At 42.6% G+C, this 12,096-nt stretch overlaps 1 protein-coding gene across 1 annotated transcript in view; it reads left to right on the top strand.

Moving 5' to 3' along the window:
* Window positions 1-12,096, top strand: part of LOC115202230 (rho GTPase-activating protein 10) — a 68,322-nt gene that overhangs the window by 36,781 nt on the left and 19,445 nt on the right. The window contains exons 15-19 of the mRNA XM_029766217.1: window positions 1,483-1,567; window positions 4,138-4,196; window positions 6,796-6,901; window positions 8,598-8,757; window positions 10,952-11,081. Coding sequence (XP_029622077.1) covers window positions 1,483-1,567; window positions 4,138-4,196; window positions 6,796-6,901; window positions 8,598-8,757; window positions 10,952-11,081 — 540 coding nt within the window. The remainder of the gene's footprint in view (window positions 1-1,482; window positions 1,568-4,137; window positions 4,197-6,795; window positions 6,902-8,597; window positions 8,758-10,951; window positions 11,082-12,096) is intronic.

The raw sequence follows: 12,096 nt of genomic DNA, 5'->3' as shown, positions 1-12,096 counted from the left end.
CCTCAACGACTGCCCTCTCTAGTAGACACCATCTGTGTCTAGTCGGCTGTGTGTGTTCTGAATCTGAATGGCAACAAACCCAGTCTGCCACCAGGCTGTCCCAGAGCCCATCTGAACTTCCCACCTGAACCTGCCGACTCATACTTCAGTCCATTAGCACACTGAAAGACAACATACTAATTGAACCCAGTCTACACCAGCAGACAAATACCATATGGACGCAGGTAACTCTGTGATAGTTGAGCTTTAGGTCACCAGTCATTTATTTGGATACGCTGTCTTTGGCATGTTAACCGTCTCTTTCATTCCCTCACACTGTTAACCATAAAACGCAAGCATTTCACCAACAGCCATATCGGTGTATGTTCAGTATGATGCGTGGGTTAACAAAACACAGCACTGGGCTGAGACCCTGAAGAAAGGCTGGATTTACTTCATACCTCACCTCCTTTCATATCTCACCCACTAACATGGGGGGGTTACAGTTAGTCATGACCAGATTGCCACCCTGTGCACAGTTGACAATTCACTGGAACAGACGTAGGGAAAAACTCCAGTTCAATGGAGGGTTTAGAACGAGGCCAAAGCAGCAGAAGTGGATCACATTATCTTCCCACTGTGCTCACAAATCTCTGACAGTGGATTGACAGAACTCATAAAGCTTAGCATAGAGAATGGATATTTTACAGCTGGGAATTTCACTGCTGGAGAATAAAGAGGTAAAAGGACTTGGCTACTACTAGTGTAGAGTTAGTCATGTCCCAATACATCTGTAACAGAGTACTATGTGGGTTGGTTCATATTTTGATGTGCGCATTACAGTAGCTAAAAGACACACCACTCTCCCACCATCTGTAGCTGTGTACACACGTATTTGGCTGTTGGCCTTCTAGGAAAACATTTGGTCCAGCCCGTTGATGTTGGACAGGCCACTGTTCTGTGGGTAAATAAACACGGCCCTTCTGGTTTTAGTACTGAAGGGATACAGTCAAATGAAGTAAATAAATGGCCTGGAGCAGCAACCTACCTCCCACCAAGTCTAACCCCTTGGAGACCTCCTGGTGACCTGGGGCTTGGCCTCGCACCAACCTCTGACTCAAACATACACAACTATGGTGGATTATTCATCAGGTCAGCCCAGTATAGTTAAGCTCGGTCCAGTTTGACTCAGTAGTGTGAGAAGGGTATACTTTAAGCCAGCCAGCAATCACCACTGGGCAGAACTGCTCCTCAAGACTACTGCAATGCTTTTATCCACATAAGACACATTTCACGTTATTTATATTTTAGCTTCTTTGCAGCCGTTCACTTCACCGTAGGGTTAAGTTACAACACACTAGTTGACTTACAAAACAAGTTTAGGCTCAGGGTATCATGGGAATTGGAGTGTACTCTACTAAAGTAAAAAAAATGTATTGGTGCTTTGTATAATTTGTTAATTGTGTGTTGGAGTTTAAAACCTTTTGGAATGTTTCATTACAGACGAGAAGAGTAACGATGTGGATCTGTCTACGTGTGAGGACTGGGATGTGAAAACCATCACCAGCACACTAAAGCTGTATTTGAGGTAAGGATCCTTTTATGTATCAATCACTCATAACCTAGTGATTATGTAGCAGACTATGTATTCATGTAGTCGGTCTTATTAGAAATTAGAAAGCTGTGGAGACTTTATTCTAACTGTTCGTCATTGTCTGAGTTTGAATTTATTCTACTCCGGGGGTAGATGCATAAAATAATTTCCTGGAGCTCAACTCCTGCAATGCAACAGGACATTCGCATTGCCGCATAGACATCCATGCATTTAAATTCAGACACATAATCAATCCACTTCATCAACCGACCCCGTCTCTCTGACTTCATTATTCCCACTCGCTGTGTGTTCTAGGAAATCCGTTGTTGACCTGAGACGTAATTGGTAGGGAGTCTTGGCCACTTTCTAGGAAGAAGAGCGGCATCCCTGGCTTCACATAGTTTAGCATCCATCTTTGAATGTATTGATTAGGTGACCAGGTGAAAAACAAAATGGTGGCCTTTGGCAGGTATTTTAACTGTAATAATTTACTGCCACACAACCAAGCAGTGATATGAATAAATTAGCATGATAGGGATTTTAGTGTCATTGTTTCTCCTCTGATCAAATCACTCAAATTAGGTTGGATGCCACATATTAAAGGAATCCTGTTTTTTAGTTCAATGATGTGTCAATCGATTATATAGATTAAGTTATTGCTTGCTTTTTCCAATAGCAATTAATTTAACTGATAGTCCTAGATTTGAAGTAAAAACACTATCTGCAAGGTAACAAGTTAAATGTACCCTAAAAGCTAAGCTAAAGTTCTGTTGGCTAACTTAAACACGCACTGCATATTCTGACGCCAATGCAATTACGCTATCCAACGGAAACTAATGAGTGATATTTGCATACTGTAATGCTGCATAAACTGAAGGGATGTTAGAGGTTTGGTTCGTTATGGAGCGATTTTACTGAATAAAATTATAGCCATCTTATCGTTAAACCAGGCCAGTCTTTCACTTTCTTCTGCACTTGTTTTGGAATTAGTTCATTACGCTTGTTCAGTACTCCATGTGCCGTAAAAGGTTTAGTTATCAAAATTAAATTATAAAAGATTGGCAAGTTCACCAGTGCAATTGCCATATAGCCTATTAAATAATCAACTTTGAGTGAGCCAAGTCTTTTTCCATCAATTGAACGTCAATAAATAAAGAGGATTTTAGCTTAGTGGTCAATGTAAAAGCATGGGAACTGAAATGGTGTCAGTTTGTCCTCTGATAGGCTAGCAGGTCAGAAGTCACGGCACTGTGTGTTGTGACTGGCCAGGTTTTGCTGCCCACCCGCAACCCTTACAGGAAGTAGTTTGATGTTGCTTGCTGTGGGTCATGGGACTGACTCTCTCCCAGGCTGGTCCCAGATCTGTTTGAGCTCTTGCCTACTCCTATGCTCGTTGGCCTCCCGAGTGGAGCAGTGGTCTAAGGCACTGCATTGCAGTGCTAGAGGCATCACTACAGACCCGGGTTCGATCGTGGGTTGTATCACAACCGGCCACGATCGGGAGTCCCATAGGGCGGCGCACAATTGGCCCAGTGTCGGCCGGGGTAGGCCATCATTGTAAATAAGAATTTGTTCTTAACTGACTTGCCTAGTTAAATAATAATACAAATTCCGTAAATTGGCATGACTGCAGAAATAGATCTGGTCCCAGGCAGCGAACTGCCTTGTTTATGTAAAGGAGTTTTTCCTGTTTCATAATGCAGCTTGACAGTCAACCAGTGGGATTAGTGTTGGGCAAGTAACCGAAAGGTCGCTAGTTTGAATCCCTGAGCCGACAGGATGGAAAGTCTGTCTATGCCCTTGAGCAAGGCACTTAACCCTAATTTCTCCAGGGTCTCTGTTTGGGGCAGGGTCTGCCACTTTCTCCAGTGGTGTCTCAGGGAGAGTTGGGATATGTTAAAAAAAAAAAACACATTTCCAACTCACCCATGCATATTAATACACTTTTATAAGCACTCACTAAATTATAATTAAGACATTTAGATTGCTACTGAGATATTACAGCTGTTAATGTGACTGTCATTTATACATTGCACACATCATATGATAAAATGTGTTTTTTTTTTTTTTTACACAAGCAATCTAGAAAACCGTCCAATCATATGATGTAATTAAACTCATCCGTTGAGTCAACTGAAACCTTATTACGGGCTTAAGTCTGCAGTAGAGACAGTAGATTTACTGTAAATCGTCCTGCAGCTCCATCCTCCATCTGTCTTCCTCTGGCCTGCTGCAGAGCCAGAGGGTCAGCCTCTCTCCTCCCCTGCTCCTCTGGTTCCTCAGGGGAAGCTAAGTAGCCTTGGCACAGGGCCTGGTGCAGCACCGTGAAAGGACCTTCAGAACTTGGTTATCTCACTGTGGCATGGTGCGCCATCTAATTCCATCCCCGACACGGCCACATTAATCATTGTTGTGTGCAGACCCTATAAAACAGTGCTGCGTCTATTTCTGTCCCCCCCCCCCATTCTCCCGCTCTTCTGCGCTCTCTTTTGCTCTCCACCTCTTCTACTCGCTCTTCACTCACTTTTGCTCTATTATGCATTCTTTCTTTCCTGTCTCTCTAGGAGTCTTCCTGAGCCACTGATGACCTATGGACTCTACAAAGACTTTATCGCCCCTGCTAGTAAGTTTGGGCCATCCTCACTCGCAATACAGCTCTTCTCAAACCAGATGTGTAGGAGCAGAGCAAAGGAATACTTCTCTATTTTATTGCACGTTATCAATGAGTGAAATGCTGTGTGCATGACTAGCAAGTGTTTGTCTGAGACAATTCGTCTAAGTGTCCCAGCGCAGTTAGGTTGGTTATGAATCATTTTCATTGGCTCAGTAGTTCTATGGAAAATGGATGCCAGCCTAACTGTTTTGAATGTTCCACATCTTTTAGTCTAAACAAATGCATGTTTTCATGGTTTCCCTCTGTTAAAGTGCCTCAGCATGTACCTATAAAGCCTTTCATGTGACCCAGAGAGATGTCTTCATCTCTCACACACACACACTTTAATTCAACCTTCATCTGCCTTTGAAGTAACCTTTGGTTCTTTGCAATTAAGGTAACTTAAAAAGGAAATGTTACCACCTGTTAAACACTATAAATCCTAGTATCCTACACTAACGTCCTCAAATGGCCCAGTGACTTTGAACAGAGACATGACATGTCTCTCCCTATATACTCCAATAGCCTGCCTGACATGTCCTGAGTGATCCTCCTAACATGAATTACCCTCAAGTCCCATAATTGGATCACGATGGTGTTTTTATCAGCCGTTTGCAATGCCCTCATAATGCAGGTACAGCAAAATGCATTAGCAATAAATATTTTCTGAAAGATGACAGCATCCATAAGAAGCTTTATTCCCTTATTCAAATTTGTGTCGTTCCCCTAGTAATGGGGGGGTGTGTGCATGCCGGCTGTTTCTGTGTGTGGGCAGTAGCCATCAGATGCCTGTGTGTGGGTGTGTGAGGAAATGTTTAAGGGATGATCTTGTGGGTTTTATCACAACCCTTTTACACGGTAGCTTCTGTAGTATAATGCTATCTCTCTATAGTCAGCAACAGTAGCCTACATATCCCCTGGCAAAATTCACTCATGTCTAATATCAGCGTCAAACAGGAAGTTTGCTGTTCATCTCCATACTCTTTTTGTTTGCTGTTAACCCTTTACTGTTTTCTTTTAAATATGGAACAACCCGTTGTAGCCTACACTAGCTGATTTAATCCAATGTAAACGGCAGCCATTGTTTTATTGTATGGTAGCTTGTACTGGGCTAAACAGTGACTGTTTTGTGCCATCATTCTGTTACCAAACTTTGCATCTGCACTGTTCTTCAACTACATGTATTTTTGTAACCTTTTCAGTGAACAATTTCCAAAGTTGTCCTTGTGCATTAAGTTGTGTGGTACCTTGTTTAACTTAGCAATCATCGGTTTCTGTTTACCATTTTTTCACTTTAAAAATATATGCCAATCTCCACATTCTGTTAACGTGGAATTGCCTTACTGTAACTGCACCAATATTGACTAGAGCTGCCGACCAAATTTTAAACGGACGACCCTCTGTGTCCAGTGAATGGAGTCGGTGGTTCCACATCTCCTACTGTGACTGCGCCTTCCAGGGTGAGATCTGACTGCACCAGAGCGCTTGCTGCTCAATCCAAAATGTCTATGGTTGGATTACCACGGGGAAATCCAAGTCCTTCTCGTTCTATGCTGTACAGTTTCTCCGTTGTGGAGTCTTGCCACCTAAGGATAGTACAGCACTGTAATAACACCAATGTTTTTGGTGGATTCCAATTGTATTTAACTTTTCTTTTTTTTTTCTTCTTTTTTTGCCAGGGAGTCAGACTGAGACCAGTCTCTTTCGCAGAGCCCTGCATACACATCAATCAACAACAATTACACTATACATATACACATCCATTACACTAAATGAAAAGCGCAAACAAAACATGAAAAGCAAAGCACAATCACATGAAACGCATTCTTCATTTAAAAAGCCTTCTAACGTCCATCTGAATTGCCCTGAAGGCACCAACTCCACCAGCTTTAAGGAGTTTTGCATATCATTCCACATGCGGCGCAAAAAAACTAAAAGCGGAGCTTCCTGACTCTGTGGCGATTGAAGGGCTCTCCAGGGTTAGCCATCCCGGAGTCTAGTAACGTATACGTCTGAAGGTTAACAGTGAGGTGTGGTGGGAGTTTATGCAAGAGGGCTTTATAGACGAGTGCAATGTACTGTGATAAACTGCGTCCGATGGCTTCAATACAGTGGCAGCCGCATTCATAGACGGTAGTCAATAACCAGAATGAATGTCGACGTACTCGTTGGTTTTCTGCTATTAAACAAAAGGCAGGACCTGCTCCTATAGAAGCCTTTTAATTCTCAATTCCTTAACTAACTCAACATACTTTTAGAATAATAGCTTTTTGTCAATCCAGTTGCGCAGATATTTATAAGCGGGGACACAGTCAATGTGGGCTCCATCCAAAGTACATATGCATAAATCATAACTTATGTCATTTGAAAAATAACATACTTAGTTTTACCTTCATTAAATACCAATTTAGGTTCAACAAAGGATTTCTGCAGAGCAATAAAGATGACGCCTACAGCATGGTGCTGGCAACACCAGGGTTGTGGGTTTGAGTCCCTCATGGTCCACATAGAATGATGGCACGTCTGTAAGCGACTGTCAAATAACCTTGTTTGTCCTGTTTTTAAACAGAGGGTGGTAGTCCAGAGTCTCGTAGCCAAGCCATCCACTGCCTGGTCCACAAGCTGCCTGAGATGAACCGCCTGGTCCTGGGGCTACTGATGAAACACCTGGCTACGTGAGTTAGCAGCCTTACACTCGTCCTCGGTCTCATTCTCTTTCTCCACTGTCCTTGTTCCATCCCCCCCCCCCATCTTTCTCTCTCCTGTCTCTGTCTGTCTCTTCCCATCAATCTTTCCTTTCTCACATCTTCTGTTCCAACTAAGTGCAGGCAGAGAACTCCCCACTCTGTCTTAAAACAGCCCAGCACCCTCCACAGTAGTCAGTTTGAACTGCTTCACCAATTCTCTATGCCTGTAATGAAATGGACTGCTCCCTCCATTTCCCACCCACTCCTCTGGGTTTACACCTCTCTCCAAACTGGACCGTTAGCTTACACAACTTGCCCTTTCAGAGATTAGATAGGATCTGAGATTTCAAAATAATCTTTGCTAACATTACAAGGTTTTACCTCAGCAACTCGTTTTTTATTTTTTTACGACAAACTAAATAGTAGCAAATTGAAGATAAGTACATAATCCTCGTTCCCTGAGGCAATCAAAGTCTGGAGGATCTTATTTCTTAGAACCTGCCCCAGGGTTCTCAGAGTAGAAGTAAAAAGGCATTGAAGTGCAGCAATTGAATTTGGATTATCCAGCATGAAATTCTTCCGACTGGGTTTTTTTTATTTTTTTAAATTGGCTGTGTGTGGGGGGGGGGTGTTTGACTGTATGTGTGAGCTTGTCCTGCAGGGAGAGAGGCAAAGCTGAAATTTCACACCGCTGTCTGAAATGGTTTGAGAGATGTGATAAAGGAAGGTTGTCACTAGGTGACATATTTAGGTCTGCAAAGGCTCCCTTTCATGCATTTCAACCATCACTCTGCTGAATGACAATTTGTCATTTTATACATTTTAAGGAGTATCTTTACCGGTCTAATATGACTGATTTTAAATCGTGTTTTAACTTTTTAGACACTTCACTTGATTTGTCATAACTCAAAAGGATGGATTGAATTTGAGGTCAGTTAAAAAAAAAAAAAAAAATACAGCAACACCTCATGGCACAATGCCTCTCCCACATGTGACCTACTTGTTGTGTGTATGTACTGACATGTATGTGGACTTGATAGTGTGCACACACTACATGTTATTGTTTTTAAATGTATGTAAATTGTAGTCTTGTCTGTAGTCTTTTTCGTTGTGTGCAGGAACCCAGTAAGACTAGCTTTGGCAATTGTCTTAAGGCTAATGGGAATCCCAAAAAATCTAATCTCTGCAGTTTTTGGCAACTCTTCAGTCATTCTAAAGTCAAGATAAAATTCCTCCCATTGAGAGAAAAAAAAATAAATAAATTTAGCGTCCACTTTGAATCGGCTGAAATGCAACTGAAAAAGTTCAGAGTTTGAAGTGAGAAAGTTTTAGGAGAGAAGGTCAATCTATGGAGTGGTGATGAACTGGGTAATGTCAGTCAGAACTCTAGCTAACACCTATGAGGCCAAGCCAGAGATGCTGTTCTAGACACCTCTGACTGACATAACGAGGTGGTAGCAACACCTTCCTTCATTGGCAAACTGTCAGACAGACATTAGTAAGCCGTCAGACGTGGAGTAATCAGATCTTCAAAAGCGAATTTGAATTTTCTAGCCAAATTCTTTACAGTATACAGGCCTACTAAAGTGTATGTATCCCCTTTGTAAAACATTTTAAACATCAGGGAAAAGCACTCTAAATCAATTGTCTATGAACTGTTATCCTCCCTGTTCTCCCCATGCAGTGTGGCGGCCCACAGTAAGTTGAACCTGATGACGGTGGCCAACCTGGGTGTGGTGTTTGGTCCCACCCTGATGAGGCCCCAGGAGGATACTGTGGCTGCCATCATGGACCTCAAGTTCCAGAACATTGTGGTGGAGATCCTCATCGAGCAACACGAGAAGGTAACCGCTGGATTCTTCTCTTGAACGACACAGGCGTCCGAACGCACTCCTGAGCAGTGGTGTAAAGTACTTAAGTGGTTCTTCGGGGTATATACTTTACCAATTATTTATTTTTGACAAGTTTTTACTTTACTACATTCCTTAAGAAAATAATGTAATTTTTACTCCATACATTTTCCCTGACACCCAAAAGTACTCATTACATTTTGAAAGCTTAGCAGTACAGAAAAATGGTCCAATTCACACACATCAAGAGAACATCTTTAGGTCATCCATACTGCCTCTGATCTGGCGGACTCACTAAACACATGTTTCATTTGTAAATGATGTCTGTTGGAGTGTACTCCTGGCTAGCCATCATTTGAAAAAAGAAAATGATGCTGTCTGATTTGCTTGATATAAGGAATTTGAATACTAAAGTTACTTTTGATACTTTAGTATATTTACAACCAAATACTTTTACTGAAGTATTTTACAGGGTGACTTTTACTTGAGTCATTTTTAAGGTATTGTTACTTTTACTCAAGTATGACAATTGGGTACTTTTTCCACCACTGCTCCTGATCTTGTCCCCCTGACCACAGTAACATCGATAGACCCATCCTCTGATATTGTTCCTCAAAGCTGCAACCAGAGGAAAGCTTGTCTAAAACCCACCGCTAAACGCACTGCTGAGACTTTTCTCCAGTGCTGGCAATGGGATTGCTCTGTGACATTTTAGGCAATATATAAGCATATTCTCGTTTGGGATATTCTTCAGATATTCTCCCGAGCTGACAAGGTAAAAATCTGTCATTCTGCCCCTGAACAAGGCAGTTAACCCACCATTCCTAGGCCGTCATTGAAAATAAGAATGTGTTCTTAACTGACTTTCCTAGTTAAATAAAGGTGTAAAAGAAATTGGCAGATCGGTGTCCAAAAATACCGATTGTTATGAAATCTGCCATAATTAATCGGCCATTACGGTTATTCGGTCGACCTCTAATTAGTATGTGATCTGTGCTAAATATTCGGGCCAGCTATAACATGCCAAGAGTACCCCTAAACTCTGAAACGTGAATTGACCATGGATTGCTCGTCAATTTTGAGCTCCTAGTTCTAATTGTCCAAATAATAGAAAGCGCTCAACCTTCAACCACCAAGCAATTAAAGTTTTGGTGAGGAGACACTTCCATATAAATAATGTTCTAGAACTTCACCATACACACCACAAGGTGATGGAAGACTTGGTGTCAGAGCCAGAATGTAATACCATTGGAAGCTTTAAGAAAAGTAAAGTGCTGAGCTGCGAGACGAGAGGTGAGGGAGTTTTGCAGACAGACATTAGCTTTCCTCTCAGGCCCAGCACCTCCCTCCCCTTCTCTCTCTCCCTCCCCCTCTCTCCTTCTCGCCAGACTGATACCCCCAGATGCTAGCAGACAGCGTTTTACATTCACATCCATCTGCAGAGATGGGCGGGGGAGAGATTGCTGAAACTCTGCTGCTCTCAACCATATCAGATTTCTCTCACTGTATTATCTTTTTTTTTTCTCTCCCAACTTTCTTTTACTTTTACCTGGCTCTCTTCCCTCCCTCTGATCCTCTCTGCCTAATTTCTTTCAACTCCACATCCTGAAGTTAGAGGATGCGTTTACATACAGACTATGTAAACACGCTGTACAGTGAGCCTCCTCCAGACCTACTGCCCGTCAGTGGGTCAGCAGCGCCAAGCCACCTCTGGCCCCTGTTCATTAGGCACTAAACGGAGCTAAAACAGAGTTTGTCCAATGAAAACGGTCATTTTTCTTTTCTATTGCAAAATGTTTTCTGTTGGGTGCCCTAATAAACACGATGCTGCTTTCAGCAGATTCCTTATTCCCTAGACTGGATTTGGTCTCAGTGTTTCGGGGTCTAACTTTATATTAACCCTGATGTAAGTTGCAAAGGAAGATCCAATGTGTTTTACAAGTGAGCAAAGAGCATCTCAACTGTCCCTAGAGATACCCATGCTGCTGGGCTAAAGTGCTTTGCTATCTGACTTGCGTCAAAGATGTGAGCTCTTCAAAACACACATTTTACTAAGGTCAGCCGAGGACATGCCTCGGCTCAATATGCGCCATCTTTGCTTTGAGGGAGTAGTTAAACACATTTTGGTTATGCGTACACAATATCCCCCGCCACTCACACACACACACGCTTACTCTTCTTGTTTCAGATCTTTGGAGATGTCCCAGGCGCGTCTTCCCCAGGGCTCTCCGCCCCCACCAGGCAGTCCAAGAAACTGTCGGTTCGACAGAACCGACCCCTTGCCGTCTATAACCCAAAGACAGTGGACCTGCGGACAGGTAAGAGACAGAATCCTACTGTTACATCCTTAGCCAGGCTTGCTGAAAGGTTGGGTTGGAATGAGGGACCCCTACTCTCATGACAAGTATGTGACTCAACGATCCCAGTAAAGGTTCCCGTACTATATAAAGCAGTCATGAAGCTAGTGTTGCGCCTTTGTAAACCTGCACAATAGCTTTATAGATCATCACTTATATAAAAGGGACAGCTGTACCACTACTGTACCAGGCCTCTCCTCCCACACTGCTCTACCAGGAGAGCCTGGTGATTTGACCTGCTGCCCTACTGTAAATCCCAGATCCCCAGCCCCATCAGATCCTCCTCCTGGAACATGACCTAAAGGAGGCCTAATCTGCTTATCAGACTGACTCCCCTCCCTTCATTCATATTGCTCTAGGCTTTTACCATTGGGGTATTTTAATATCTGGGAGGAAAAATATGTAATCCTCTCTTTAACCATATTGTGTTCTGAATCTGTGGATGATGTTTTTGAAGTGAGATGTCTAACTACCTGGCGGAGAACGTTTTAATTTGTAAATGTATGTGTGGGCAAATATACCCAGTAGGTATGGATGACCACGTTGAAGGTAGCGGCCGCACCTAGATTTTGTATCCATGGAAAAATGATGAGCCAAGGGCTTTTTTTCTATGGGGCTGATAATGGTTGAAGACAAGGGAGAGAACTGAGGGCATCAATAGATTTGTCTATTTTTACATATGCTGCTCGTGTGTTAAAAGATGAAATGAGTTAAACATTTGAGGAACTACAATGGACAGTGAGGAAGATGTGTTTCTCATCCATTTTCACCCGTCTTTGTGTGGCCGTAGCTTCAGCCCCTTGAAAGGGAAGTGTGAACACATTTGCAATGGGGCAACTGTCCAACAGGTATTGGATTTCCGAGGACACTGCAGTTTGGAGTGCCAGGAATATCATATATTTTCCTGGATCAAATCATTCGCGATCAAGTTTTGTTTTATACCGTACTCCATTTTCTCTCTGTGATGGGAAATCTT

Source organism: Salmo trutta, chromosome 11, assembly GCF_901001165.1.
Source record: "Salmo trutta chromosome 11, fSalTru1.1, whole genome shotgun sequence".
Classification (NCBI taxonomy): Eukaryota; Metazoa; Chordata; class Actinopteri; order Salmoniformes; family Salmonidae; genus Salmo; species Salmo trutta.
Note: the sequence above shows the minus strand (reverse complement) of the source record. Positions and strands in the feature narration are given on the sequence as shown.